Source organism: Heloderma suspectum, chromosome 10 (assembly GCF_057233095.1).
Source record: "Heloderma suspectum isolate Gila_16-S chromosome 10, 16-S_ref, whole genome shotgun sequence".
In the NCBI taxonomy this organism is placed as follows: Eukaryota; Metazoa; Chordata; class Lepidosauria; order Squamata; family Helodermatidae; genus Heloderma; species Heloderma suspectum.
The window spans coordinates 32,879,054-32,903,440 of NC_139467.1; the positions used below are offsets into that span (position 1 = coordinate 32,879,054).

Below are 24,387 nucleotides of genomic sequence, written 5' to 3' on the forward strand. Positions count from 1 at the left end.
ACTACCGGGCCAGGTTTAAGGTTCTGGTACTAGTGTACAAAGCCCTAAACAACTTGGGACCAGGATACCCAAGAGAGGGCCTTCTCCCTTACCAACCTGCCCAATCACTTAGGTCATTAGAGAGCTTGCTCCTGGTGGTTCCACATAGACCTATGGCCCGACTAGAGTCCACCTGGAGAAAAGCCTTCAGTGTGTTGGCCCCCTTCCTATGGAGCTCCCTGCCTCTGGAAGTCAGGCAGGCGCCAACACTGGGTTGTTTTCAGCTCCTCCTGAAAACAGCTCTTTTCCAAGAAGCTTCCTTGGCTGACCAGCCTCGGAGTTATTGGCACTCTGCTTTTAAATAATCTTAATATTGTGTTTCATTCTTCTTTTTATCTTTTGTTCATGTTATTGCTTGTTGTTCACCGCTGTGGGATCTGTTTAGATGTGGAGCAGTATACAAATGTTGTAAGTAAGTGAGTAAGTAAATAAAATAAAATAAACTTTGCATATAATTTCCCTTCACAGGAATTGGTAGAAACATTAACCAGTTGGCAAGCATATTAGTATAACCTTTGTGCTAGATTATAACTTCTTAGGAAGGTATATATACTGCTGGACGCAAGTAGAAGGGCCATAGCTAGGTGGAAAGAGCCCCTGCTTTACAACACAGAAGATCCACGGTTCAGTCCATGGTATCTCCAGTTAAAAATAAAATGACCTTGGGTGGTAGGGCTCAGAAAAACGTCTGTCCAAGACCATGCGGAGCCTGTCTGAAGTTATTCCCTTTAAAATGTATATCCGTTAATTTAAAAAAAAAATGAATAAAAACTAGAGCTGTGCACAAATGGCCTCTCAAAATTCTCCAGCCTATTTGTGGGAAGAGAAACTGGGGGGACAATTCCACAGAATTCCACAGGGGAGGAGGAATTCCCCCACAATTTCTCACAGATCGGGATCACTACTGGCAGAGATTGTTGCACAGATGCTTTCTTTTTTCCTAAAGGGTTTTTGGTTTATTGCACTGCTTCTGGGGTCACGAAGAGTCGGACACGACTGAACGACTCAACAACAACAACAACAACAACAACAACTGCTTCTGTAGGTGGCAACAGCATCAACTGTGTTGAAGCTTCCATTTTTTTGAGGCAGAATTTTGGATTTCTTTTGGTGGCATTTTTGAGCTTACCTGATCACTGTGAGGTGGATGAAGGTGCTCTGTGTGTCTTCTCTCCCTATTACACATCTTTCCATTGCTCTGCAGCCTCCCAGGCCACCTGCACTTCCTGAACTGAAAAAGCCCCATGGGAGGAATTGCCTCACGGTGTCTTCTTCATGAAGGTTTTAACTGAAGTGCGGGAAGCCAAGGAGGCTACAGGCTGCCACAGAGATAACTGTACAATGACAGACAGGACACTCATGCACACTCCTCAGTCACCTCATAAGTAAGGTAAGCACAAGAACCCCAAACCCAACCCATAAGAATTTCTCCGAAATTTCTCCTCCTTTGAACGACTTTTCAAAAGCAATTTCCTTTCTATCAGATTGAACGAGAATGGTCGAAAAAATGTGGGAGACATTTTCGGCACAGCACTAATAAAAACAGTGCAAAAAAGTAATATAATACATAGACCAAGGACATCTCTACACCAGCCTAAAATTCTGCATTTAAAATGGGGCTTTCTACTTCCGTTTTAAATGCAGGATCACAAATGACTCCCTTTACATGTGCTTCCTTTCCCCCCTCCCCTTCCCCCTCCTTCTCCCCATATCTGAGTCTTCCATTATCTTTCATTGATCTCACTCCTCTTCTTGCTGCTTTAACTCTTTTCACAGACGAAATGAAGCAGAACATAACAGGGTAATTTGATAGCTCATTATCTGCGATCTATTTAAAAACGGAACAAAGGGCATTTAGTGCAGGAGACACCCTGGAGGGTCACAGCGTCATGTAAAGAGCCCGCAAACTTCTGCGAAGGAGCAATCTCAATCGCAGGATAAAAGCTCAGCGTGAAGGAGCCCAACAGCTCCCTTTTTCACCCACTTCCTTTTCCCCCACCCCTTTCCCTCTCCTTCTCCCCATATCTGAGATTATCTTTCATTATCTTTCATTGATCTCTTCTTGCCACTTTTCCTCTTTTCACGGAGGGAACTCAAACGGAACACAATGAGGTAATTTGATAGCTCATTATCTGCGATCTTTTAAAAAATGGAACAAAGGGCATTTAGTGCAGGAGACACTGGGGGGTCACGGCGTCATGTAAAGACACCGAAACGTCCATGAGGGAGCCATCTCAATTGCAGGATAAAAGCTCCCTGTGAAGAAAGCCCAAAACAATATGATACAGAACCAGCAGCACCATAGCTGGAAAAGAAACCTCTAAGACTAGCAGTAATTAAGAAATAAAAACATTAAATAAATAAACAGAAATCAAGGTTGGCGGTAGGCTCTAGAGCTATGGCCTTCTCAGTGGTGGATTCCCCCTATGGAATTCCCTTCCAAGAGATATACAGTTGACTCCACCCATGCCTGCTTTTAAGTGGGCTTTAAAAAACATACTTGTTCTGTCTGGCTTTTAATGGAGGTTTTTATGGTTTTTGCTGCTGTTAGATATATGAAATCGTATTTTATTTTTACTCATTATTTTAACACTGTTTCAATTTAAACTTTGATCATTGCTTTGATGCTGAATTTTACTGTTTCTGTATCATAAGCTGCCTTCGAGAAGATCAAGTTCTTGAAAGGCAGCTAAGAAATAAATTAAGGGTGAAATCCTATGCATGCCTAGACAGAAAAACTCCTATGGCTGGCTGGAGAATGCTGAGAGTTGTAGGGCTTTTTTTTCTGTCTAAACATGCATAGGATTGCACCCTAAATCAAACCAGTGAATCAATGAGATCTGCCAAACTCAGATGAAGCCATCTGCTATAGCGAACTTAGTATCATGGTTAATTCTGCCCTAGTAGCCAGCCTTAAAGCCAAGCAAGGAAGAGGCCCACACTTACCACCACCTGGTTGTTGACTTCCACTATCTCATCTCCCGGGAGGACCCTGCAGCAGTGTTCAACCGGGGACTGGAAAGGAAAAACAAAACCAACCAACAAACAACAGAATAATGTCAAGGTCAAGATGGCCCTTATTGAGAGGGAGAAAGAAGCAACGTGGACACTCTCACTGATTGTAAAATCCAACTAAGAAGCTTTCTGGACAGTGAAAGTCAAGATTGGAGGGGTTGCTGCAGAGAGGATTAAGTATTAACTTAAGGCTCTGACCTTTTGGGTAATTCCAGCTCAATAAAGGATGCAAGGGAGTGAAGGAACTAGCTGTGCTAAGGGGCGGGGGGAAAGTTCGGGCTGAGTTTAACATGACGCAGTGTTGCCGTCAGGGACAGGAAGGTGGGGGGAGAAAGCAAAGCAGGTGGGCCAAGCCGTATTCTGCCCAGCACAGTTTGAGGAAGAAAGATGAGCCCTCTTTCCTGAGATGAGTTGTCCCACGTCCCTCACAGGCTCATTTCAGGACGCAAAGTCATCACAGGGACAGGGCCTATTTTTGGACCCAAGTTAATGTTACCTTCCTCACTATGGGAATGGGTTTGGTGGGAAGAGCCAAAGCCACAAATAACATCCCCACCCTGCTCTCTGCACCTCAGCATACTCACTTCTGGGGCAGTTCCGGAGATGAAATGGAGACAAGAGGGCGAGGACTTAATCTCAATGCCCTGAAGAGAGATTTAGGAGACATGGTTATCAAAGCAAAGCGGCTGAGGGGAGGGGTGACTTATGGGTCATTTGACCCTCTATACCCCTGCCTGGTCACTGCGATCCTCTGGAGCGATATCCTTAGTGGTCCTACATGCCCTGGGGGTCTGCCTTATAGCTAACAAGAACAGAGCTTTTTGTGTTGCAGCTCCTGCCCTGTGGAATTCCCTCCCTGTTAATATTCAGCAGGCACCAACCATTTTGAAATTTAAGTACCTGCTCAAAACATACATTCTAACGCAGGCTTTCCCTGAAGTATGGCCCAGCAGCAGAAGGGCCTTTTCTGTGGTGGCACCCCAGCTGTGGAATGAGCTTCGTTGGTGCCTACGTTGTGCTCCTTTTGAGGCCAGGTGAAGACCTTTTTATCCGCCCAGGCATGTTAGTTTTTCAGTATGTTTTTATCTGGTACTGTATTTTTTTTTAAATTGCTGCTAGCTTCTGTTTAATTAGTTTATGTTTATATTGTAGTTTGAAACGTTTAAAATTGTATTTTATGGTTTTGGATTTTATGGTTTTAATTGTTGTGAGAGCTTCGGCTATTGGGCAGCACAACAATGTAATAAATAAATAAATAACATATATTGGCTTTATTGATCATGCAATTGTTGGTTTTCATTCTGTATTTTTATTGTTGCCATTTTTGTGTTGTGCACCACTCTGGTGTTTCCTGTGTTCAGCGCAGCGGTATAGTGGTGTCAGGGCTTTCAGGGATGTCACTCTGGCACTTTTTTTAATTAGCCAGGACACTGATATCATCTGCCATCCCCTTCAGCAGGAACTCCGTTTCCTCTGAGTTTACTGGGGGGAGGGGGGAATGAATCTCTCCAGCAACAATATATTGTTCCTTGTTGCAGTCTAGCAAAGTATTTTGGGGCGGCTTGGTCTTGAATAGGCGATTAAGACTCAATAGCTTTACAAAAGACCTGCTCCTAGAACCAGTTTGTTGATATGGATCAACAGAGCTGCCAACATTTCTGGATTTTCCTTGGGGGCGTGGCTGTGGGGACTGCCGTGGTGAGTGCCTGCACTTCAAAATTTACCACTACACTGCTGGTTGAATGGCATATAAATCTGCAATCTGGTGATCGTTTCCCCCAAAGGACTAGTGCAAGGGTGAGCAACCTGCGGCCCGCATGCCGCATGCCACCTTGGGCCCAAAGTCATGCAGCCTTCTGCAAGCAATCAGTTCAGGACACTAGGAAGAGCAATCCGTTTTGCTTCCAGCCCTTCTCACCCCCGCCCCACAACAGCCTTGCACAAAAAAGAGTGGCAGACCCACCAGACTGTCTTCCGGTCCCGCTGGCACAAGCTCCACCGTCTCCAAGATGGCAGTTTGATCGAGGAGATCAGCAGGACTGTAATTCAAGATTTGCTCACAGATGCCTGAGATGTATCTGCCCTGCAGGTTGCAAAGAGGAAAAGCACTGTCTTTAAAGATCATCTTTAGCAGTCCTTCTCCAGGAACCCCCGCCAAAGGAAGTGAGGTGGGAGGCTACCAGGAAGAGGGCCTTTTCTGCTGTGGCACCCCAGCTGCGGAATGAGCTCCCTAGAGAGGTTCTCCTGGCACCTATGTCATACTCCTTTTGGCGCCAGGTGAAGACCTTTTTACTTTCTCAGGCATTTTAGCATTTTAGTCTTTTAGCTCTGTCTTAAATTTGTTACCGTATTTTCAATCTCTGCATTGCTGCTAGGTGTTATGCTGGATGTACTTTATACTGTAGTTTTAATGCTTTTATATTTTATATTGTTTTTATGCTGTACTTGTGGTTTTAATTACTGTGAACCACCCAGAATGCTTTGGCTGTTGGGTGGTATAGAAATGTAATACATACATACATATTAAAATAAACCAGCCGGACTTGACCCTTGCACCAAAAGTGAGCAACAATTGCATACAAGGGCACAATATCCTCCCAAATCTTTCCCTTCCCCCAGATTTTTATGTATTTGCTGAACGGGCCAGGAAGCACAACATGAACCTGCTCCCTGCCTTTTCTCAAGTGCCATAAATATGGTCCACCATCCAAATTTTTGAATCCAATGGCTGGGCCATCTCACTGGATCACCCCAAGTTTTTGTGCTTCGAAAGAGAATGATTATTCCCCATTTCACTATCTCTGTAGCATTCATCATTTTATAAACCAAGAAATTGTTTCCATATCCCAGCCAACCCACTTTTCCTTGTCAAAGCTAAAACCTTCAGGATCAACCCACATTTTAAAGGATTTTCAAAGGTGGGGCAGGGGGGATACAGAACCTTAACCTTTTCTGTACCATTCATGCAAGTCAGCTCTTAGGAGCTTCACCACACAAAACAATGGATGCATTTATTCGATAAAGCTGGGGAGACTCAAGCTGGTTCTTAAAGTTCTTGCACAGCTCTTTTTAGATGACCGAGCGAACAGACAAAAAGGAAGTACTTCTTCACACAGCGTACAAGTCAAGTCTTCATAGATTATGGAGATAAATCAAATTTATTTGTCTATGGCACAAAGGCCGTTACAAACACAACAAAAGTAAAAAAATATCTACATAACAGCCTATACTCTTACTAAAAACTCGGAAATTCATATAAAAGAAATTCATACACAAAGAAATCATATAAAAGAACAGAATGGAGAAGGAAGGCTAAAATTTGACACTGGTAACACATAGACCCCAGTGACAATACTAGCAGGATATTATAGCAAGTGGTCCCCTCTACACCTAGAATCTACACCTAGCTTCTTTAAAAAAATTCAGCGGACTTTTTGGGCCACTACAATAAAAGTTGCAATCTTGATCGTAATTTTTTCGTTAGAATCCACCAACAAATCACAGATAATATCAGCAGTAGGCCAACCTGCTCTTACTCTTAGAAGATCTTCCAAGAAACGATCCCCAGCATCTTTATACAAGGAACAATGTAACAAGTAACGCACCACATCTTCCACCTCACCTGCACCACAGGTACAGGGCCACTGTACCAAAGGGGTCCCTTTATACTTCCCCTCCAGGTGTGCTGTCGGCCTTGTTTGGAACTGGAGGGCAGTAAAGGCCTTTCTAAGAGCAAAAAAGGTCAGCTCTTGAAAACAGGTAAATGGTGGAACTCACTAACACAAGATGTGGTGATGACCACCAACCTGGACAGCTTTAAAAGAGGATTAGACAGTACGAGCTGCAGCTTTTACAGGGCCCTTGGGCACGACACCCTCCCTGGAGCCCCTCCCTCAGTGAATCTCCCTTCTCAGCACCATGGTCACCAGCTCCTCCTGGTCTTACTTATCATTGCTACCACTTGCTGACTTGACAAGCAGACAGCCAGGGAGCAAGGAGGCCGTGGCATCTCCTGCTCCTCCTTCTCACCTCCACCGTTGTCTGGGCTGGAGCGAGAGGCAGCTGAACAAGCAGGTTCCAATGATGAAGAGGAGGAGGAAGTCCAGGAGGCTCTTGTCAGTGGGCCCCCCCTGGGGTGCAGGCCCTCAGCCGATGCTCAACCATGCCTAGGTGCCAGTAACAATGGCAGTGAGAAGGCAGACTCACTGAGGGAGGGGTCCCATCGGGGGTGTCTTGCCCAAGGGCCCTCAAAAACACAGGCTCCTGATGCCGCCAAGAGACACGTTCACCTGGCTGTCTGAAAAGCACATGTGTGCTTGAGAACGCCCAAGTTAAGATGAAAGGGATATCAGTCAAAAAAACCAGGTCGATGGCAGCCCAGAAGCTCAAAGGAAGATCCCGCCCTGAGCCTTTTCCTCTCCTGCATTAGATCCACAGGCTGCAATACTTACAAGCAGTAGAATCCGATCCTCCCTCTCAGACACAGTACAGTCCTGCAAGAACAGACACAGAGAAAGCTATGGTGACTACAGCAGGATTCTTCATACTATGAAGGCAGAGTTGTAGCAACTTAGCAATCGTTAATCATGCTAAGCAGCCAGTTCTCTCCCTGGCTTTACCAGCAACCAGAGCAACGAACTTACCCGCACTTGTGTATTCTGGGTTTCATGTCCATTTAACCTTGCCTTCTTTGTAACATGCTGTTTTTCTATGTGCAATGCATTTCCCCCTCATGGGCAAACATTCAAACTTGTGTCTGTGTCTGCTCATTTTCCCTCTTCCCTCCTCATCCCTTTTTCCTTTTGTGTCATGCCTATTAGACTACCAGACTGTGGGCAGGGACTGCCTTGTTTTTATTGATCCTACATAAGTCGCTCTAGGAGCCTTTTCAGCTGAAGAGTTGGGTAAAAATCCTTTAATTAAAAAAATATATATAATCGTCTCCCCACCACCAGTTTCTTAGAATCATAGAATCGTAGGGTTGGAAGGGGCCTACAAGGCCATCGAGTCCAACCCCCTGCTCAATGCAGGAATCCAGGACAGAGCATCCCTGATAGATGGCTGTCTAGCCTCGCCTTGAATGCCTCCAGTGTGGGAGAGCCCACCACCTCCCTAGGTAATTGGTTCCATTGTCATATTGCTCTAACAGTCAGGAAGTTTTTCCTGATGTTCCGCTGGAATCTGGCTTCCTGTGACTTGAGCCCATTATTCCGTGCCCTGCACTCGGGGATGATCGAAAAGAGATCCTGGCCTCCCTCTCTGTGACAACCTTTCAAGTATTTGAAGAGCGCTATCCTATCTCCCCTCAGTCTTCTCTTCTCAAGGCTAAACATGCCCAGTTTTCACTCTCTCCTCATACGGCTTTGTTTCCATTCCCTTGATCATCTCTGTTGCCTTCCTCTGAACCCTCTCCAGTTTGCCTGCATCCTTCTTAAAGTGTAGTGCCCAGAACTGGACACAGTACTCCACATGAGGCCTAAGCAGTGCTGAGTAGAGGGGAACTAGTACTTCACGGGATTTGAAAGCTATACTTCTATTAATGCAGCCCAAAATAGCATTCACGCTTCCTTCTTCATTCATGCTGTGAGAATGAGAATGGTGGGTAAGGTTGCTGGGTCCCAGGGCTTGACCCAAAGTTTTAGCCTCTTCTTGGGGTCAACAGGGTTCAGTCTCAGGATGAGGACATGACACATGCTCACTCTTCTTTTGCATTCAAACATTTTCAGCCACTCCCGTTTCCAGCACATCTCAGTCTCTCTCTCTCTCTCTCTCTCTCTCTCTCTCTCTCTCGTTTTAAAGCTTCTTTGATACAAGGCAGCCTTCCTCAACCTGGTGCTCTCCAGTTGTTTTGGTTATCAACTCCCATCAGCCCCAGCCAGCATGGCCCAAAGGTCAGGAAGGGTGGAGGTTGTGGCCACAAAGATCTGGAGTGTACCATGTTGGGGAAGGTTGGTGTAAGGGAAGGGTTGCAGCTAAATGGTGGAGGACCTGTTTGGCATGCACGGAATCTTAGGTTGGTGGATAATAGGAACAACTCCGCATGCTTCCGGACACTTGGGGGCAATAGAGAATGTGTTGTATCAACAGCCACTTGTCTTGGCCACTGGTTGGCCACTGTGTGAACAGAATGCTGGACTAGATGGACCTTTGGTCTGATCCAGCAGGGCTCTTCTTATGTTCTTATCCCCCTTGTTGTCCCGTAACTTGATTGGTTCCTTTCTCCTACTCCCTCCCCTTCCTCTTTCCCTCTGCAAGAAGTAGCAGGTCCTCTCTCACTGAAGGACACAATAACTATACCTCATGCCTTACACTCAAGCATCCAGCTTTAGGGGGTGCTTGTAGTCAAAACAGTATTAGATAGCCTTCTCTGATGAAATGTATGAAAGCACTAATAAAGTAAGTTGATTTGAACTTCTACTAAACTGGCTCTAGCCTGTGTTTATTCCCTCTAATACTAAATGCTGTCTTACTGCACTTTCTTTTGTATAAGGCAACTCTGCTGTAAGTCACACCAGAATTTCCAACAAGGTTCCATCCCCAGAATTTCCAGGTAGGGCTATCCAAACTCTGGAGAGCTGCTCCCAGTCAGCACCAACTAGACTAAGCTAGATGGACCAAAAGTCTGACTTAGTATACAGCAGATTCCTGTGCCCCTAATAAAAACCATAAATGCTTGAATGAAAGAAAGACACCATCAGCTCCAACACAGTTTCAGCTGTGACACGTTCATGGCACTCAGGTTTGGGGTCAGTCCTTCGCATCCTGTGCTAGGACAGCTACCAGGGCTCCACCAGTACTGATCCCTGCCCTGCCCCCATCCCCATGCCAGGATGCTGAGTCTACAAGCCACCATTTAAATTTCCCAGAATGCCCTGGAGTGACTCTACATCACTTCACAAAGGCATCCCCCAAGAGGATGACTGTCAGAGTGGACACTGAGCCCATAGAATCCCAGAGTAGTTCTGATTCTGAGGAAGAGGAGTCACTCCTGGGAGAGGAGCATGCTCCTCTTTCCCAGGGCCAACAGCTGACGGAGATTCCTCCCACCAGCATTCCTAGCTTAGATAGCAGTCCTGGGAGTGACAGAGCGTGGGAAGCAGACTTGATGGACGCGCGACGCCGACGCAGAGAGCGGTGCCAAATGGAGGGCGCGGAAAGGAGGCGTAGTGCCCGGTTGGCGCGCAAACAACGGCTGCGCCCAGAGGATCCAAGGGAAAAGGGGAGGGACTCTCCCTAGTCCTTAAGTTCAGGGGTCTGCCAGTAATTCCCTTTCAAACGGGGACCAACTGTTCCAACATAGGGCATAGGTACTCTGCTGCTCATATCTAGTTGCTAACAGTAGAGTTGTTAAGTTGTAAAAGAGGAATAAAGCTTTGAAAAGAATCCCTTTGTCTGTGTCTGGACTTGGCTACTGGATTAGACTGAGAGAGGCCTCCAAGGAGCCCTTGATAATGACATTGATTTACCAAGGGCAGGTACTAGAAAATAGGACTGCCCCCCAGTAAGTTGGGACAGTCGGATATGCAATAATCCTGCACTGGAGAACAATGAAAACAGCCTTCTCCAACCAGGTGCCCTACAGTTGTGCTGGACTACAACTCCCATCATTCCCAACCAGCATAGCCATCCATTGTATTCAGCAGCCAACTAACCTGTATTCAACAGCCAATCAAGCTGCATTAATAAATATCGTAGCTTATTAATAGAAACACAGTCCATCTCACCATAGTGTGGAAGACTGTGACCAGGGGACCCGTGCGCCTGCCCATTCAGTCTGCTGCCCAGGTCTGCTAACGGTGGGTGGGCAGCCGTTGTGATGGTTCTCAATCTACAAACCAGACTTGGACAGGACAACCCTTCAAACAGAGCAGGGGCAGGCAGAATGTAGATCTCAAGGTATTTTGGACTTGAGCTCCCGGCATTCCTGGCCATTGGCCATGCTGGCAGGGGCTTCTGGGAGTTGAAGTCCAAAACATCTGGCGATCTACCCTCTGTCCAATCCTGAAATAGCGGGCACCTTCAAATAGAGGACAGTTCTATGGAAAAGAGGACACATTATCTCCCTGCATGGCCTTCTAGATGTATCTGAACTCTGACTTCCATCAGCCCCAGCCAGGCATCAGGGAGGATGCGACTTGTAGTCCAGCAACATCTCAAGGTTCCTCACCACTGCTATAAAAGCCTCAGGCTCTTGCTTGGCTCCTTAGTCTGAGCAATTTTTCTCTCAGCTAGAAATACAGTCCATCTCACCATAGTGTGGATGACTGTGCCCAGGGGACCAGCTGTGTGCCCGCCTGTTCAGTCTGCTGTCCAGATACTAACTGTGGCTGGGCAAAAGTTCTAATGGTTCTTTATCTCTAAACCAGACTTGGACAGGACAGCCCTTCAAATAGGGGGCGGTCCTCAGTAAAAGAGGACACCTGGCCATGCTGAGAGCCACTAAGAGAGCATAGAAAACTTTCAGAATATGCATACACACCCTCCCCAATAGAGTTGCAAGCTGGAAGAGGTCTGCAGATTGCTGCTGAACCCTGGCCTTCTTCCCCCAAGCTTCCCTTTCCTACTGGCAAACCAAGGATCCAGTACTCTATTCTTTCCTGGTCATTTTAGGCCTTTTTTGTTTTAAACACACTACACACACACACACACCCTCACAAATATAAAACAACCGACACTTCTAAATGCCATAGCAAAAGGAATACCATGCACCAGGCAGGGGCACCCTTAACAGTCAAGGATTGGGGGTTTAATAGGGGTGAGAGTGGGAAAACACTACAAATTGAAGATGCAGTGGACAAGACAACAACTGAAATATCTGCCATTGCATCCATCAGCCATCCCAAACCATGCTGGCTGGGGGATCCTGGGAGTTGTAGTTCAACACATCTGGAGGGGACCAGGTTCATAGAATCATAGAATAGTAGGGTTGGAAGGGGCCTACAAGACCATCGAGTTCAATGTCTAGCACAGATAAAGAACCCCGATTCTTTTAGCCCTTTCTGCAACATGGAAACACCTTTGTTAAGCCCTTCCCCCCTTTTATCTACACACCATCGTGCTTTCAACCATTTCTTGCCATTAAGATCCTCCTCTTTTCCTTTATGAGCATGTATTCCCAATTCCCTTTCCCATGCTCTCCCCACTAGAGCCAGCATACTTTTCCAACGGGGCCATTTATCATCGTCCCTCCAGCTCATTCCACAGATTCCATCACAGACAAACACAGACAAACACACACTAAAGGAGCCTTTTACAGAGAAGTTACCAGCAATCCTACCTGTAGGAGTTTCTCCAAAGAGACGGTATCCTCAGCATATTGGTTCCCCTTTATCAACGGGGACTACATCCAAATGAACATGAAGATTCCCCAAACCCAACCACCCAGCCCTGACCCCGATCCCAAAGCGTGACGCATGGGATTATTTCTATCAAAGACAACTCACTCGCTCTCCCCTTCCAGTTTTGTTTACCTCCCTCTTCTCGTCCTCTCTCCACCCACCCTTTCTGGTCAGCTGCCATTCCTTTCAGTTCATTCAAGTTCAGATGCTGATCTCTCATCTTCTGTCAGCCAACACTGAGCCATGGAACTTGGCACCCCACAGTGGAAGAGGCCCTCTCTTGGTTTTCCAAAGGTGAAACCACCATCTTCTTGTAAGCCCACGGCGGGATGTTTGACTTTTATCCCAGTCGCACAGGAGTTCCATCTGAACCCAGTGGCCCAATTCTGATTAGGGTGCCCACTTATGGCTTGCCAAAAAAGAGGAACTACATCACCAAAAAGAGGACTCCAATCTGCATGACATTTGCATGTGTGAATTTATGGGTATAGGTGCAAATTTAGAAATAATTACTATAATTGAGATAGAAATATCATCTCACTATAGTGTGGAAGACTGTGAACAGATGACCTGTGTGCCTAACTGTTCAGTCAGCTGTTCGGCTGATGGGAAATAATTCTTAGGGTTCTTTATCTATAAACTGGGACTGGACAGGACAGCCCTTCGAACAGGAGACATCTTCAAATAGAGGACTGTCCTCTGGAAAAGAGGACACATGGCCACCCTATGAAGCCATGGTAAGGGAAGCTTTTCTTTTCTTTCTTTCTTTATTATAATTATTATTATTTTATTAACTTATATCCTGCTTTTCTTTATAAGCATAAACTCAAAGCAACTTACATCATAAGATTGCTAAGGGTGCAATCCTATGCATGTTTAGACAGAAAAACATCCTACAACTCCCAGGATGCCCCAGCCAGCCATGCCAGACTTTTTTCTGTCTAAACACGCATAGGATTGCACTCAGAAAAACATCCTATAAAATCCAACCCCAAAACGTAGCAATTTTCCCAAGTAACAGCATATGAAAGCAGATCACAGAAGCACTGAAGATAGCTAGCAGTGTCGGCCCTCCCATCAGGCAGAGTGAAGCAGCTACCTTAGGTGGCTTGTAGTAGGGTTGTTTTTTATTTTTTATAGGGGCCGCGGTGGCTTAGTGGTTAAGACGCTGAACTGCAGACCGGAAGGTCAGCAGGACAGCAGTTCGAGACCCGAGTGCTGCGTGACGGAGTGACCTCCCGTCTTCAGTCCCAGCTTCTGCCAACCTAGCAGTTCGAAAGCAAGAAATTGCAAGTAGATAAATAGGTACCGCTTCGACGGGAAAGGTAACAGCGTTCCGTGCACCTCGGTGTTCAGTCATGCCGGCCACATGACCACGGAAGCGTCTTCGGACAGCGCTGGCTCTTCGGCTTAGAAATGGAGATGAGCACCACACCCTAGAGTCAGCACGACTGGTTGGGGACACCTTTACCTTTACCTTTTTTTAGGGTTGTTTAGGGTGGCTTATTCTCATGGTGGCTTAGTGTGATGTCTGAACCCAGTAGGGTGATTTTTTTGTGGATTGTCGGGAACGGCCAGCAAGAGTGGAAAAAAATCCTGCCGCTCCTCGCAATCTCACTAGTGCCATTCTCCTTCATCCCTCCCTGGCCTTGGGATGGATTTCTTTCTTTTTTTTTTTTTAGGAATCATGAAGAAAAGACACCAGAGAGTACCCTGAACACATTTGCAAGGTTTTTTTTGTTTATTTTCACTCCTGCACAAGGATGCAGGACCAAATGCCTGCTGCTAGGAATTTTGCACAAATTTTCCCTCCGTTTTACTGCTCTCTGATGGTCGGGGGAAAGAACATGGGCCCAGGAGAAAGGGGTATGGCCTTCTGGGAAACCCTGAAGGGCCAGACTGGGGCTCCCAGGAGAGCATATTTGTCCCCCAGGCCTGAAGTTCCACACTCCTGCTCTTGAAGCACACTGCCTCTTCTGAACGGGCACACACAGCCAGGGACAAAACCAAGCAGTACCGGTCCCGCTCCTACCTCACTGAAGATTCATACTCAGTTAAAGTCTCGCAGATGGCGAAGGACCAAATACACTTAGAGAGGCTGTAATGCTGCGGTGGCTTAGTGGTTAAGACGCTGAACTGCAGACCGGAAGGTCGGCAGGACAGCAGTTCGAGACCCGAGTGCCGCGTGACGGAGTGAGCTCCCATCTTCAGTCCCAGCTTCTGCCAACCTAGCAGTTCGAAAGCAAGAAATTGCAAGTAGATAAATAGGTACCGCTTCGGCGGGAAAGGTGACAGCATTCCGTGCACCTCGGTGTTCAGTCATGCCGGCCACATGACCTCGGAAGCGTCTTCAGACAGCGCTGGCTCTTCGGCTTAGAAACGGGGATGAGCACCGCACCCTAGAGTCGGACACGACTGGTTGGGGACACCTTTACCTTTTAATGCAAGACCATCCCAGACTAGACAGAGCACACCCCTCCTTAGCAGCAAGACAAAGCATCCTTTGCGAGCCAGCCCACCACAACTCCGCCATTATCACAGACTTCCTGCATGCCAATGTCAACAAGGCAGTTGCCCACACAACAAGGGTAAGACACACAACTGACTGATAGTCACACATGACAATGCACAGGTGTTTTCCACTGCCCAATGTGGAAGATGAACAACAATGCTGAAGGAAAGCCTGCGAAATCATCAGCAAATTTTCCAGAGAATTCTTAGCATGCCCAGAAATACTGCTCACGTGATCAACGTTGTGGCCTCTATTTCTAATCCTTAAAAACAGCAGACAATTCCTCATCGTCAAAAGCCATTGAATATCAAAATGCTGAAGCACACAGCTAAGGCGTTACCCTTATAGACATAATCTTTGAACCAACTTCCGGGAACTTTTTAATTTTATTTATGAAAGTATTTCTAAACCATGCATCCTCCTTACGGATACCAGGCCAATGCACAAAGGCATGACCAATTAGCTGTACAAAATTTAGAAGAGCAAACCATGACCAAGTTAGTCACACAAAATAAGATAAATAGTAAAAAGAGAAACATGACCATCACCATCATATGCATTAAAGAGCAGCAAAATTAGAACAGGCACACCTCAATTAAAACTCCTGGGCAAATAAAAGAGTTTTGGGGTGGTGTCAAAAAGATGGCAGTGTTGATGCCAGTTGTACCTCTATGGCAGCGTCCCCCACCCTGATGCCCTCCAGCTGTGTTGGACTACCACTCCCATCACCCCAGCAAGCAGGCAGGCTGGGGATGCTGGGAGTTGTAGTCCAACACAGCTGGAAGGCTCTGGGTTACAGGGCGCTGCTCTATAGGAAAAGTATCTCACAGTTGGAGCATCACTACAGAGACTTACCTTCTGCACAATCTCTGCCAGATCTCCACAGAGCCAGATGATGTCTCGGCTGGCCGAATAATCATTTAGGTGGGAGAAGAGATACCTGCAAGAATAGATCAGTGAGTCCCCCATGGATTCCTCCACAGAAGGACTGAGCTAACGGACAACTGCAACACTTCAGTGAAAACAGGCAAAACTGAAACAGACCAACGACAAATATCGGGTCTGAATCCGTACCTCAAAGCAGAGATTGCTAAGAAATCTTTAATTCACAACCAGATCCAGCAGGATATATCTGGAAGACCCCTGTTCATAGGCACTAACACCCTTCATAAATCAACTTAACAACAACAACATTATCCTGTCATGGGATTGTTGTGCAATATATTTTTCAGTATATACACCCCTGAATAAGCTTGTATACAAAAACAAACTTCCTGTAGAGTTTCTATTGACCAAACATGATCTCTCTTTCTCTCTCTCACTTACACGCACGCACACACTGTGCAAATTGTACCTATGTACCTGAACTAGGAATATACAGGTTTTGTAAAGTCCGTTCCATCTGCGTTTCATGGATTGTCAGGTGCCTTTCATTCTGTCATCCGCTCATTGACGGAATCGGATGTTTCCCAATTCCCCAAATTTGCACAAATTCACACTTGCATAAATTCGCACTTGCGCAAATGTGCAAATCCCGCCCCCATACACATTTTAATGCTTTAGCCTATGCAGGAAATGCACATTTTTGGCCGGTGTTTTTTAATTTTATGTAGTTTTCTACAACTACATATGCATAAAATTCTGGAAAGTAAAAACAATGGTCCACAAGTCTGGGGAATTCATTTAACTCGGGAAAAGCCCATCCGCTGCGGAATCCACAAGTTGGATCCCTAGAAATCTGAGCTCATTTGATTCCGTTGCAGATTTCGCCAACATCCCTAATCTCAAGGCCAGCTTCTGTATATAGCTACAGCACACTGCCATTTGACAATTTCCTGAGGTTTAGGTGTTTTTCTATACATTTTTGTAATCAGAGACATTGGGCTACTAATGCCAATCCATATATGGGCAACATGCAGTGCCAGGTTCCCCACCCACTTTTCCCCGCTGCGCAGCTGATCAGCCATCAGCTGAAGGGCAGAAAACAAATTGCTGTTTCCTTGCTGCTAAGAGTAGTGGCGAAACAGCAATCTCTGCATCAGGATTGCTGGGAAGGGAGCGATGTTACAGCTGTCTTCCCCCTTCCCAGTGATCCCAAGGAAAGGTTGCCATTTTGTCACTGCTCTTATGAATGAGGAAAGAGCGATCTTGATCAGGATCCCAGGAGGGAAGAGAGGCTTTAAACTCCCCTCAGCCCCTGATCTCCGTGGGCAGGGAAGTTCAAGCCTCTCCATTTCCACACACTGAGATGTGGGTGGGGGGAAGAACATGTGTGCAGGTATGTGCGCACATGAGTGCCATCCCCAATCCTCATGATGCAGCCTCAGCATCCAAAAGGTTGCCCAGCCTTGCACTAAATGATAGCTTAGCATTATGTGAACGAGCCCAGGCGAGCCTCAGGCTTGTACGCTCCCCACTCTGCTCCCCCCGGAGTGGGTCAGTAGGGTGACGGCTTATGAAATGCCAAAAAACAGCACAAAAGAGGACACCAATTTGGACGAATTTTGCATGTGCTGATTTATAGGTATAGATGCTAATTTAGAAATAATTATGGCAACTTAAATAGAAACACAGTCCATCTCACCACAGTGTGGAAGATCAGGGGACCTGTGTACCAGCCTAATCAGCCTGCTGTCCAGGCGCTACCTGTGGATGCACAACAGTTCTGATGGTTCCTTTTGTCTTTAAACTGGAATTGGACAGGGCAGCCCTTCAAATCAAGGACACCTTCAGAGGACAGCGCTCTGTAAAAGAAGACACATGGCCACCTTAGTATCTGAATACCTGTTGAGCCATAAGAAGAGGCCTTTTGCTGCACCGATCAGCTCCGCCACACAAGCCAGGAGGTCCGAGGGCGGCCTCTCAACAGAATCCCCATTGTAGGTGCTCACTTTCCTGCGGCTCAGGATGAATGCCTGCAGCGTCTGGACGACCCCTTGCAGCTTCTCTGTGAGCGTCCGCAGGTTGGACGTGGTCAGCTCGTAGTTCTAGCGAGAGGGGAACAAGCCAAGCAGCCTCAGCAAAGGACACAACCCCCCCATTGCAGGCCGTATTTGCCAAAGTTATCGGGTGCCTGGCAGGGGTCTTGCTGGGACTTAGGGCCACGTGCTCACCAAAACGCAGAGGTGTTCCACAGCTTCCAGAAGCAGCTCCTGGTGGCCAACACGGCTCATGCCCAGATCCTCCAAGTCCCGATAAGACAAACGAAGCAGCTCATTTCCGGTCAGGCCCCAGGTCTCAAATGCGTAGTCCTGTAATGCCAGATCCAATCCTAAACAGGGGCAGGTGGGAGGGAAAGCATTCAATTTCCTTTCTTCATGGAACAGGCCTGCACGTTTTGGGAGGAGCCACAGCTCAGTGGCAATGCACATGCTTTGCCTGCAGAAGGTTCTAGGCTCAGTGGCAGAGCGCATGCTTTACCTGCACAAGGTTCTAGGCTCAGCCCCTGGGGTCTCCATTTTTAAAAATGGATCAGGTAGTAGATAATGGGAAAGATCTGCTGCAGACCCCAAAGAGCCACCGCCAATCAGAGGACACAGTGTTGGGCTAGATAGTCCAGTACTCTGACTTAGTATAAGGCGGCTTCATACAACAGGACTTTAGACCATCAGCGTTCTCTCTGGTTAGGACTAGCACACCTAGGTGATATTGCTCAGCTGCTACCAGCAGTTTAGCGTTATTGATGTTACAAAGCTTGTATATTACTATTTGAAGGACCGCCTGGACTCATATGGATCTGCCCAGGCCTTAAGATTGGCCTCAGATGCCCTGCTCACAGACCCGTCACTGAGATCAATTAGACAGGCTGGCATAAAAGACAGGGCCTTTTCAGTGTTGGCCCCATACTACTGGTATTCTCTCCCAAGGGATATACAGTTTGGCACCATCCCCCACCCCCAGCCTTTGGATGGGCTCTAGAAACTGTTTTTGTTCCATTCTGCTTTTAGTTAAACATGCTGGGCAGGATTTTTAATTCATTTATACTGCTGCCACCATCTCCTTTTCAATTGTTTTAGGGCACAATCCTATGCATGTTTAGACAGAAAAATGTCCTACAACTTCCAGCACGTCCCAGCCAGCTTTTTTCCTATCTAAACATACATAGGATTGCACCCTTAGTGGATTTGCTGTCCTGGATCGGAAAGTATTTTAGATCGCTGTTTTAGTTTTGCAATCTTCAATTAGTTGATTTTTAACGGTATTTTATGTTTTAATTTTGCGTGTGAGCCAGCGTGGGAGGGCTATTTGCCCTGAGAGGCAGCACAGAAACACTGGGAATAAAAAACAGCACAGAGAAAGTGTCTGGGACTGGGGAAGGGGGAGTGCTTACACACTAGACTAGAAAGGTGCTAGGGGGAAATATATCTCCAAATCTACAGGGCTAGGAATCTGGGGGAAAGAATGTGCCCTGAAAGCATTATAGTATCTTCAGATAGGGTTGTGTGTCCACAATATCCACCATCATCATCAACATTTCTATACCACCCCATAGCCAAAGTTCTCTGGCCAGTTTACAAAGATTAAAAACCATTAAAATACATTATATAAAGTGTAAATTCATTTACATAAGAACATATAAACAGACAGCACATACACACACAGACAACATATATCTAAAACGTTTTTAAACAATCAACCATAATACAAATCCAGCATCTCATTAAGAACTCATCATATGCTGCCAAATGGCTGAGAGAAGAGAAAGGTCTGGCGCTGAAAAGATAACAATGTTGGTGTCAGCAGGGCCTTGTCGGGGAGATCATCCCAAAATTGGGGGCCACCACCACGAAGGCCCTCTCCTTTGATGCTGCCTTCTGAGCCTCCCTCAGAGGAGGCACCCAGAGGAGGGCCTTAGATGCTGAACATAGTGTACGGGTAGGTTCATGTTGGGAGACATGCCCCGTCAGGTACTGCTGTCCCAAGCCGTGTAAGGCTTTTTGGGTTAGAACCAGCACCTTGAATCAGGCTCAGAAATATACAGCCAGCCAGTGCAAGTCAAAGGAGGTACAAGCCTTATTCTGGCAGCTGGTTCACACATTACATGACTATTGGCAGTGCTGAATACTGTTAAGAAACTAGTTTCTTGGTGTATACAATTCTTCCCCCACCTAGGAAGCCCTTCAAAGCCTGACGTTTTGGCTTTCAACTCCCCTCACTCCTCACCATTGTCTGTGCTGGCTGGGGCTGATGGGAGTTGGAGGCCAAAACATCTGGAGGGCCTCCAGTTGCCCACCCCTGCATAAACACAACGTTCACGGCACATAAATACTCGTATTTTCAAGAACCAGTATCAAGTTTTGCCCAGCTACAACATTTGGCAACACTTTGGAATCTCTTATCTAACTTTTGAAATTCAGCTTTGGGGGAGGCTTTCAATTGGGGAAGGTACCTTCACCCAAGTTTATGAAATTCAAGGCAGTAAGCATTAAGTATCAGCTTGCCATAGATACTTGTATGACTTTGGTTTGTTCTGCTCAACCTAACATCAGGAGAATATACATTAGGATTACAAACAAACGGCAGTTCTGAGGACTTGCCTGAACTTTCCTTCTCCCCCGTCCTTTCCATTCCTATGTCACTGCTTGCAAATTCACAGAGGGCACCATTGTTTTCTGCAGTCAACAGGAAGCAGGGGAGGGAGAAGGGGCGCCCGGCCAGCTGTTACCCCCAAAATCATTTGCTGTAACGCCACAAAACCCAGAAGGATCAGGTGTGTTGTGGCACCCATGATGACATGGTTTGGGGGAAAGGCTTCTCCTCTCGCCATGGCACAGGCTGCAATCCCACTCATGTAGCCAGGGCAAACCCTGCCCAATGCAGGAATGCGTTTAATTCATGTAGGCAAGGAGAGGTAGGCTCTCGCTCACGTTTGCTCCCACCATCCCTGGCACGTCTGCAGTTTTTACACGAATGGTGCTGCCTTCTAGCTTCAACCAGAACCCTGGATATGGGGCATTTGGGCAGTCGCCTGCTGCCTACAGCAGCCTTCCCTAGCCTTGGGGATGATGGGAGTTGCAGTCCAACACATTTGGAGGGTGCCAGGTTGGGGGATGCTGCCTGTATAGTTTCGAGTCCAGTGGGGACTAAGTAGCCAGAGGGAGTCTCCCAACAATACCCACCTGTTCGATGTAGGCTCTAGTTTTCCCCCTCCAAGTCCAGCTCCAGCTCCCCCTCCCCTTCCTCTCACCTCTCATCCAGGCCACCACCATCTTAGGATTCCAGGTCGAGATGGGGTCCATGATCGGAGCCCTGGCCAGGCCCCTTTTGGACACTCCTATGCTACGAATCTGTTTCCGTGCCAGGGAAATCACGGATGACACTCAAAGACACACCTGCAGGTTCCAACAGGTAAACTCCCCACTGGGATTCTGGTTGGTCCCAGCCTCTTGTCACTCAGCGGTAAAGCCCGCCTCATCTAAAAATGCTGGAGTTTGTCCAAGGCAGTTACCAGGTCCCCACTGGGATGAAAGAGAGTAGGGTAGCAGGGGGTAGGGAGCAATTTACCCCCTTTCTAAGATGCTCTCGTTCATCAGCTTTCTTAAGGTGTGCATAAACTTGCAGCCACTCACCAGGTTCCTCCTTCTATCCCCCCTCCCTCACCCCCCCCCACTGTTTTGCTAGCCTCTGATTCAACAGCAGGATACTACACAAACCAGTTTCTCTACCTTATCTAATTTCCTTAAAGGTACAGTACAGTGCATTTAGTGCTCTGAACTTTGGCAAATTAAAGCTGGGAATCCAGTGTGACATAGTGGCTAGAGTATTGGACTGGGACCCAGGAGATCCAGGTTCTAGTCCCCACTCGACCATGAAGCTCGCTGGGTGACTTTGGGCCAGTCACTGACTCTCAGCCCAACCTACACAACAATCACAGGGTTGTTGTGAGAATAAAATGGAGAGGTAGTGGACCATGTAAGCCACCTTGGGTTTCTTGCAAGAGGAAAACAGGCAGGATATAAATGTAAATATTATTAATAACAACAATCATAATAAATACTCCTATTCACATTTACCGAGAAAGTCCCATTGAAATTAGAGGTGGTGGCAAGACATATTTCTGAGCAACTGTCCTTGGAGGAGCAGGCTGGAGAGGGTCTTGCCATGCAAAGGATGTGTATGCCTCACCACCCCTAATAATTTCTATCCCTACTATTTTATTATTTCAGCAGTAGTCCCACCCTGATCCTTTACTGCCATGCTTGCTACCATCATCTATACGGGGTGCTTCCATACAAAGCTTTTATGGCACTATTGCCCCCCTGCCTCAACCACAGAATTTTACGGGGGGTCCAAACGGGAGAGGGCACTTCCAGATCAGAGGGCTCCCAGCATTACCCGTGAGAAGGCATCAGGCAGCATTGCCATCTTTTCTTCCTTGAGGGGTTGCCTGCAGTAAGAGAAAAGACAGAAGAAGTGGTGGGGAAAACATGGGAGGTTTACAAGCAGAAGATGTCGCCATGTGGACCCCACCCCTCCACCCCCCATAAATTTCCGTGAATAAGTTCGGGCAGTGGAGCAATAAAAGCGTTGTCTGGAAGCACTGGTCATCTTCCGCTCATAGCTCTTCACTGTTTTCCCACCACTTTTGTCTTTCTTTCTTTTTTCTTACTGCAGAAAATGCATTAAGGGCGCAATCCTATGCATGTTTAGGCAGAAAAACGTCCCAGCATTCCAGACTTTTCTTCTGGCTGGGGGATGCTGGGAGTTGTAGGATTTTTTCTGGCTGGGGAATGCTGGGAGTTGTAGGACTTTTTCTGGCTGGGGAATGCTGGGAGATGTAGGACTTTTTTTCTGGCTGGGGAGTGCTGGGAGTTGTAGGACTTTTCTCTTTCTAAACATGCATAGGATTAAGTCCTTTGAAGAAAAGGACTGAAGAGCTCCACAATGCTCCCCGACCCAAAGAGCATATAGGACCAATGCGGGGAGGGAGTGTATAACTCATTAAAGAGATTCCAAGATATCTCTTTCCAGTGTACATTTATTCAGAATTTTGACAGAACATTTATTAGAGATTAAGGCTGCAATCCTGTACACATTTAACATGGAATTATGTTCCACTGAATAGAGTGAGATTTACTTCTGAGTAGACATGAACAGGCCTATGCTATGTTTTGGGTTTTTTTAAGAGTTGCAAACTTAGAAGTATATATTAATAATACATGCTTAATGATAAGAATTGTTAATATTTCTATTTTTAATGTATAGCATTATTAGAATTTAGCTGTGCCCTAAGCTGTACTGGTCATGAAAGCACTTGCTTCTGAATAAACAGGCATTGGACTGCACTATTAGCAATAAATCGACTTCATTTGATACTTACTTAATTGTGGCAGGTGGAGCATATCGCAAAGTCCTTTGGGGGGATGCAGTGTGTTGGAGTCCGCTTCTCACCTAGGCACACACTGCAGGATCCTGCCACCCAGCATTTGGGATGGAAGGTATCTATTCATTTAATGTTTTCTTTCTCTTCCTCCAAGGAGCTCTGCGCGATGTACATGCCCCTATTTAACCTCACAATAATCTTCTTCTTTGCCACAGGCAGCAAAAGGTCTTGGGCCAGCCCTGCTGTTTTCTGTCTAAACATGCATAGAATTGCATCTGGAACGACTGAATGCATTTTTGTCCTTTTATGCCTGTTATGAGCTAAGAAGATGGGCTCTAGCCACCCCTAGAGGGAGACTAGTCCCCACTCAGCCATGAAGCTCACCGGATGACCGTGGGCCAGTCGCTGACTCTCAGCCTAACCTACCTGACGGACTTGTTTTGAGGATAATATGGAGAGGAGGAGGATTGTGTAAGCCGCCTTGGGTTCTTTGCCAGAGGAAAATAAATAAATAACAAAAGCTACACATCTGGAGGGCACCTATGGAAGGGAAGGCTGCACTACAGCTTTATTTCAGGTGATCTGCAACAAGGATGCAAGACAATTCTCTGAAAAGGTTCGGACACGTGCGGAACTTTGGGTGGTAATTCAGCAACACGTTCTCTCTTTCGGGACAGAGGCTGCATACAAATTAAAAGAAAAACCGATGGGCGCAGAGGGAAGGGGGCTGCAACAACTGCCCCTACCAATAAGCATACCTTCTCCAATCATGAGAAGTGGTATGGATCCTGAGTGCCCATTCTGGACGATTAGCCAGGCTTGCTGGCTAATTGTCCTGGTCGATGAGTTGGCATCTCATCGGTGGGAGCTGATGGGAAGAGATGCTGCCCAGGGGGCTGGGAATCTTTCTGCAGGTTCTGGAATGCAACTGAAATTTGGGAAGGAGACACTCTTCAGCCAAGCAATGAGGGTCGAGAAGCAACAAAGCCACTTGGGCTATTTTGATTTCTCTGATTTTATTTTGTAGGGTTGCAGAAACAGGAGACAGAGAGAGTGAGAGCTTTTCTATGCAAGGCATTTGTTGGCACTTGTCATTCTCTATTCACAGTTGTTTACAGGTTCTTTAGATGACGTCATTACCCTACAGTTTTGATTCTGTT

The 24,387-nt window shown here is 46.6% G+C and overlaps 1 protein-coding gene across 2 annotated transcripts in view; it reads right to left on the reverse strand.

The window, feature by feature from the left end:
- CNKSR1 (connector enhancer of kinase suppressor of Ras 1) overlaps nucleotides 1-21,494 on the reverse strand; it is a 55,669-nt gene extending 34,175 nt beyond the window's left edge. Inside the window, exons 1-8 of one of the 2 annotated variants that reach the window (XM_084815799.1) lie at nucleotides 21,092-21,247; nucleotides 18,018-18,175; nucleotides 17,689-17,891; nucleotides 15,760-15,844; nucleotides 7,506-7,547; nucleotides 5,018-5,137; nucleotides 3,639-3,698; nucleotides 2,986-3,054 (exon numbers count right to left, since the gene is read on the reverse strand). In XM_084815799.1, coding sequence (XP_084671925.1) covers nucleotides 2,986-3,054; nucleotides 3,639-3,698; nucleotides 5,018-5,137; nucleotides 7,506-7,547; nucleotides 15,760-15,844; nucleotides 17,689-17,891; nucleotides 18,018-18,175; nucleotides 21,092-21,143 — 789 coding nt within the window. In that variant the 5' untranslated portion in view covers nucleotides 21,144-21,247. Of the gene's footprint in view, nucleotides 1-2,985; nucleotides 3,055-3,638; nucleotides 3,699-5,017; nucleotides 5,138-7,505; nucleotides 7,548-15,759; nucleotides 15,845-17,688; nucleotides 17,892-18,017; nucleotides 18,176-21,091; nucleotides 21,248-21,473 lie in introns of those variants that run through there. The other variant, XM_084815800.1, reaches the window with a different exon arrangement.
- Between the last annotated feature and the right edge of the window lie 2,893 nt (nucleotides 21,495-24,387).